The sequence below is a fragment of the Sciurus carolinensis genome, chromosome 10, assembly GCF_902686445.1.
Source record: "Sciurus carolinensis chromosome 10, mSciCar1.2, whole genome shotgun sequence".
Lineage (NCBI taxonomy): Eukaryota > Metazoa > Chordata > Mammalia > Rodentia > Sciuridae > Sciurus > Sciurus carolinensis.
The window spans coordinates 125,286,013-125,293,100 of record NC_062222.1 but is presented as its reverse complement, the minus strand read 5'-3'; the positions used below and the strand labels follow the sequence as shown (position 1 = coordinate 125,293,100).

At 36.6% G+C, this 7,088-nt stretch overlaps 1 protein-coding gene across 6 annotated transcripts in view; it reads right to left on the bottom strand.

Moving 5' to 3' along the window:
• Nucleotides 1-1,005: 1,005 nt before the first annotated feature.
• Kcnip4 (potassium voltage-gated channel interacting protein 4) overlaps nt 1,006-7,088 on the bottom strand; it is a 1,093,862-nt gene continuing 1,087,779 nt past the window's right edge. For all 6 annotated transcript variants that reach the window (XM_047565628.1, XM_047565623.1, XM_047565626.1 and 3 more), the window contains 3 exons: nt 4,464-4,568; nt 3,785-3,847; nt 1,006-2,128 (listed from right to left, as the gene is read on the bottom strand). In XM_047565628.1, coding sequence (XP_047421584.1) covers nt 2,081-2,128; nt 3,785-3,847; nt 4,464-4,568 — 216 coding nt within the window. In that variant the 3' untranslated portion in view covers nt 1,006-2,080. The remainder of the gene's footprint in view (nt 2,129-3,784; nt 3,848-4,463; nt 4,569-7,088) is intronic.

Below are 7,088 nucleotides of genomic sequence, written 5' to 3'. Positions count from 1 at the left end.
ACTATAGATCATTCTGAAAGAGGAAGAAGTAGAGGAAGAGACATAGAAAACAAGAATGAGACCTATCTTACTGGCAAGAAGAAAGACTATATGAACTTAAGTATCCACACTAAATCCAAAACAGTGATACTTTGAAAGAATGGAGATACTTAAATCAAAAGAATGAAATCACTATTTTATATGGAAGCAACTGTCTTAGATCTCAGAAGCATCTACAAATGCCCTTTCCTTTTTCTATCCCCCAAGCACCTGGGTGAACTTCTTTGTAATGGCACTTTATTTATTTATGTATTTATTTATTTATTTATTTTTAATTGGTACCAGGGATTGGACCCAGGGGCTCTTAACTACTGAGCCACATCCCCAGCCCTTTTTTGTACTTTATTTAGAGGCAGGTTCTCATTGAGTTGCTTAGGGCCTCTCTAAGTTGCTGAGTCTGGCTTTGAACTTGGGGTCCTCCTGCCTCAGCTTCCTGAGCTGCTGTGATTACGCATGCACCACTGCACAGTTTCACAGCTGCCTGCCCACTGGACTTGATTTGATTTTTTCTTCTTTGTATTCAACAACCAAAGATTCTACAATCTAGAAAATGCCATGAGATTGTAATTATTAGATAAGAAACATTATTTAAAAATAGTATTAGAATAAAGACCTATAACAGACAGTAGAGTTATAAACACTTTATTTTGCTTTTATTTTTCCTTTTTGAAATACAAAATGTGCACATTGAGTTTACACAAACACGCGATGGCAAATTTCAGTGTACATGTATTGTACTACTCTTAATTTCTACACTGGTGATAGCAGGGCAGCTTTCAACATCCTATCTCTACACCAGAATAGATAACCTGATTTATTGTTGCAAAGACAGTTGCAAATTTCCTCCTCTTGTAGCCTCTTGGTCTTTTTGATATTTCCACAAAACAGGGAAGATATGTTTATCTATGGTAATGTTGTGGCAATTTTTACAGTTTTGACTTAAGGATCTGCATTGTTGGAGTTTTAGGATGAGCTAAATCATAATACAATCCAAATGAGTAATTCAGCATTTATATTCATTTTCTATGAACTCTTGGTAGTAGTTCCTCAATAAGATAGAATCATTGGTGCTTTCAAAGTGAATTCTGCTTGCTGTTTGTTCCTAATAGCTTTGGGGTAGTCAGGGTTTCTTTGTCCCTGAATGGCTTATAATATAAACATGCTGTGAGGAAGTCAGGTGAAAGGAGATGAATCGGCCTTTAATGCTGTTAAGGATTACTTGTTATTAAGCATTATTATGTATTGGAGGACAGATATCCTGACCCTTTGCATTTGTCTGTAAACATCCTTGGTTTCACACCTTCTTGAACTGCACATAATGACATAATAGAAAATGGTCCACCTGTAAGATTGAACAAATCCAAAATTATATATATATGTGTGTATATATATATATATATTATGTAGGCCTTGGCTGTAATATGCATTATGGAAAATTAAGAAATGCTTATTAAAATAAGTTTTATTAGGCATATGCTGATATCTGTTAATAAACTAACTTGTTAAATGTTATAAAAAATGAGAATAAATTAATGTCTTTTAACAGAAGGTGGGAGATCCATAGTGGTTGGGACTTGGTGTTTTTAGTTTTGGTAGTAATCTTGTTGATGTTCTATAAATGAAATTAAATGAAATTTAGAAATTAAATGCAGATGCAGATATTTTAGAAAACCATTTAAAATCCTTGGACTGAGTACATACAAATGAGTAGCAAAAACACTGATATTTTAAAATCACTGGTATGTGAAAGCCTCAATAATCCCATGGCTAAAGAATCAAAACTATATGCCAAATTCTATTACTTTTGAATATTCATAGAGTATGAAATGAGAACATCTCATGGACTCAGTGACATTATGAAAAGGATGCAAATTTATAATGGGAAAAAAACAGATCTTCAGGGGATTGTTTTATATTAAAACAAAGCTTGTTCGCATAATATGCCTCAGTGTAAAGCTGAGCAATCTATGCTAAAAGTGGTAGCTCCAACTTAAGTGGTAGGGTAGTTCACATTTGTCTGTCTGAGGATCTATTTGACAAGTTATATCACATTTTCGAAGAGCTGCATGGAGCGCATTATGTTTTCATCCTGCAAGGGAGAAACAGAGGGATTAAATTTAGCATTTCTGCCGTGGTAAGTTATCTGTTGGGCCTGTTAAGTATCGCCTCCTCCCACCAACTTCCTATGCCAAAGCTAACATACTGTTTGCAAATGTAAATGACTCTCTATCCATCTTCCACATGATTCCCGGGAGAATCCATTTTATGTATCCTTGAGTATACAGGCTCAGATGCTTTATTTAAATCTTGCTGTTAATAGAGAATATTTTTCAAATGATAATGCCAAAATGGAAACCACAGAGGCACTGGTAACTCAAACTGAGCAAATGAGAATTTTGACATTTCGGGTAGATCACAAGCCAAATCACAGAGATTTGTACAGATGCAAGGAAACCATGAGTGTGTGTGTGTGTGTGAGAGAGAAGAGAGCACTATGTGCCAGCTACCTAAGGATTGGCGTTTTGAGCTTGGGAATCCAGATGGTGGATTAAGAAGGATGAATGTTTGCAGTAATCGTGCTTCTCTTTCTGTGTTTACTAGTTATGGCTAAATCTGTGTGACCCTTAGGAGCTTCTAAAAATGATAGGAATTTGTTGGGATGAACCCAACTACTATATATAACTATAAAACTAGTAAAAAAAAGTTAATTGTGACCCACAAAATAGATAAAATTAAATGGAAAAACGAATGAGCTCAAACCAGAGAAAGGATTGGTTAGGAGAAACCATTGCACAGTGGCTGTGTTCAGTTTAGCATATTCCTTAGAAATGAGCTATGAGGACAGACTGGACGTTTGAGAAACTCATGTCAATTTTATGAATGCTCTGTGAGCTGTTCATAGTTGCAGCAAATGTTGGTTGAGCCAATAATGGCTTCCACTGCTTGAAACCAAGTAATGACATCACCATTAGCTAGGTTAACGTTACCATGTTAATTCTATCAAAAGACCACTACTTTGAAATATGATCTAAGACGCAGGCATACAACAGGAAAGATAAAGAACAATAAAAAGTAAGGAAAAAAACCTAAAGCAACAAACTTCTTTTGTTTCCATGATTATTTTTAAAATTCTTTATTGTGATTCTATACACACATCAAGTCCAATAATTCTAGTGAGCTAACACTGGTTTTCCTAAGTGTACAGATTTCTCCTTTGAGAATTTTCTACTCTCTCTTTTTTGTGACTGAAGAAGACATTTACTGGGTTCAGCTAAACAGCCATTTCTTGCTTACAAACACCAGAGCAATAACATTTCTTTTAGAAATTGGATATCAGCTTGACTTGTGATACATATGTGGCTGTACTGAATTTCTGATTCTATGGAGATATGATAGATAAATATACATAAGTCCAAGAAAAGAGCCATTCAGGTTGCTTATGTTTTATTGTCAAAAATGAACACTCACTGAGGAATTTGGTGAGCCAAAACACAGTACCTGAGTAATGTTTGTACCTCCAGGGCTTTCTACTTAACCTGCCTCCAGGAGGCACCATATAATGTTGATTGAATGAATGTATAAATTGATACTTGTTTTCAGAGTAGTAGTCCTGTCTCACTCCATAGGAGTGCTGAGCTTAAACATTTGATCTTTATATTCTGCCCAGTTTATGTTGCTTAACTTACAATCTCACTGTAGCTGTTATGGAAACAAAAGGGACAGTTCTTTTCCTATCAGTACTTACTTTTTGGCAACTTTCGATGAACTCATCTATGGTAACAACCCCATCTTTATTTTTGTCCATTTTCTGTTCAGGAAGAAAAGAAGAGAACATATTATTCAGACTTACCTTTCCCTATCCTCCCACCTGAACCCAATGGCCAAAGTGGGTTAAAAGAAAGCCCAGCTGCTTGTTTTATGTGGAAGAATTGCATCATAGCGGGAACTTGAGGTTTCTTGGGATAAGAATCATATGACCAAATCCTTCCATGTTGTGCTTTTTCTAGTGCAGTGTGAAGACCGAGAGTCACGCTGCCCTAGGTAAAAAGCCTGTTTTCTGAATATGACAGCTCAGATGATTTGCTCTACTTTTAGAGCCTTGGTTTTCTCATCTGTAAAATGGGGCAAAATGAGGGTTTGTAATCTCATGACATTCTCGTGAGAACTGAATGGAAATAAACGAAAACTTGTGAAACTTGTTAATTGCTTAGTGATATCATGAACATTCAGTGATTATACCTATAGGGGTTATAATAAATTCAAAATTATTAAATTTAGCAAGATGGTTAAGTTTTCTATTGTTTTGTCCCTTTCAGTAAAACTTATCTTCCTTTGTGTTCTTTTGAATCATCATGGTGCTTTTCAAATATCAGGAATATTTCTCCAGTTTTCCCTCCCTCCCTGACTTCTGTTTTCATTCCTACCTGGAAAAATGTCTCAACATGTTGTCTGGGAGCATCTTCTTTGAGGACAGGATATGTACATTTACCCATCATATCGTATATTGCCTTCATTATATCAAGCATTTCCTGGGAAAGAAGAGACACATGAGTCTGCATACTAAGTACAAAGAATCTAAGAAACTTTGACAAATTTTTTCCAAATGTTTCCAATTTTTAAAAATTATCTTTGTCATGAGCTGCCTTTTGGTTGTTCTAAAGGCAAAACCAACAAATAGCTTTTTGCCTTTTGCAGAATGTAAGAATCAATTCTTAGTTGCAAAATGAAACAGATTCCAATCAATAAATGTGCAAAGGAACTGAACAGACACTTTACAGAAGAAGAAATGTGGTCAATAAAGATTTCATCTCAGACCAGTCAGAATTCCAATTATCAAGAATACAAGTAACAATATATGTTGGCAAGGATGTGGGGGGAAAGGCATGCCCATAGATTGCTGGTGGGACCACAAATTGGTGCAACCACTCTGTAAAGCAGTGTAGAGATTCCTTAGAAAACTTGGAATAGAACCACCATTTGATCCAATTATTCCACTCCTTGGTATGTACCCAAAGGACTTAAAATCAGCATACTCTAGTGATGTGGCCACATCAATGTTTATAGCAACTCAATTCACAATAGCTAAGCTGTGAAACCAACCTAGGTGCCCATCAACAGATGAATGGATGAAGAAAATATACACAATGGAATATTACTCAGCCATAAAGAAGAATGAAATTATGGCATTTGCTGGTAAAAGGATGGAACTGGAGACTATCACGCTAAGTGAAATAAGCCAATCTCCAAAAAGCCAATGACCAAATTTTTTCTCTGACAATGTAGATGCTGACTCACAATAGGTGGGGAGTAGGGAGGAAGGAGTGTGCAGGTTCACCAAATTGGACAGCGGGGAATGGAGTGAAGGGAGGGAGAATGGGAACGGCAAAGGCAGTAGAGTGAATTGGACATAATTTTCCTATGTTCATATATGAATACACCACTGGTGTAACTCCACATCATGTACAACCACAAGAATGGGAAGTTATACTCTGTGTATGTTTGATATGTCAAAATACATTCTACTGTAATGTATAACTAAAAATAACGAACCCCTCCCCATCAAGAAAAGAAGCAGATTTGATACATCTAACATCAGGAAAGGAGCGTTCTGGTTTAGTGTTTGGATTTCTGTAGACTTTACATTTTGTCTATTGAGTTATTACATGACTTGTTTACTGTTTACCAGTTTCTATTGGCAATAAAATATATTGTGTTTGTAACTACTAAAATGAATTACTAATTACAAATAATTACTAATTATTTGACTCATCAAGATTTTCCTTATTTTTTCCTACTATAGCTTTAAATGAAGAAGTCACACATAAATGATTGTCAAAATATTTTGACTCTGGGAGACACCTTGACATATTAAATAATATCTAATTTTTATTTTTGTCATTCTCAATCTTATGAGACTAAAAATAATATTGAATTACTTAAGCATTCAGATTTATCATTTCATATAAAAAGTCTGGTTAGATGGATAATACTGATTAATATATATTTACTTTTGAGAGTATTATAATTTAAATGATTAAATAGCTTGTAGTTTAAAATAGGTGAAACTTTTTAAGATGTTTTGAACATAGATAGCTATGTTCAAAAAAGTTTGTCAGATGTAGGCAGAATTCATGAACTGTGTTACCCATAGGGATCGAAAGGAAGTGAAGATCTGAAAGATACGTAATGCTCCTGAGGCACCTGGGTAATGAATGTTCATGCTATATGAAATACAGAAGAGGCCCCAGGTATTTGGGATATGCTCCATAAACATGAGCAATTAATATTCATGAGGTCTTAATTTAGGAATTAATGGTAACACCTACTCTGACCCTATGTGTCCATTGCTTAAGAAAAATAAATCGGTCCAGGGAAGCACCTCAGTGATACAGGGCTTGCCAAGCCTGTGAGGGGCCCTGAGATCAATTCCAGGACCAAAAGTAGTGCCAGGTATGGGGGTGCACACCTGTAATCCCAGCAACTAGGGAGGCTGAGGCAGGAGGTCTGCTTGTTTGAGGACATCCTGGACAGTCTAGTGAGATCCTGTCACAAAAAATATTAAGAAGGCAGTGGATATAGCTCTGCAGAAAAGTGCCCCTAGGTTTACTCTCCAATACCACAAGAAGCAAGGAAGGAAACCAAGACCTAGAACCTGTGACTAGTGATCGAGCTATAGCTGCGGCCAGACTTGTCCTTGTTCTCTGATAGAGCAGGTTCATGTCATTGGTCCTGGGCACGTTCTGTCTGTAGGACCCTTTGTTCACAACCCAGCTCAGGGGAAGCGAGTGAGGCAGAGGGAAAGGCCCTATGAACACTGAGAGTACCCAGGATTCGGGTGGCCTGTCCTGTAACACTGTCCCTGTCCTATTCTAAGTGTGGTACCCGACCTAACCCATTCCTTCCCTTTGCTTCTCACTGTTTTAAGTTGTTCAATAAACCATCTTTATTAGGTCAGGGAGTCTTCTTTTCTGGATAGCCTGCTTGGAGAACCCACCATCAGTTCGTTCCCATGAAGCACAAGTCAGAGCACAATCCATATGATTGCAAAA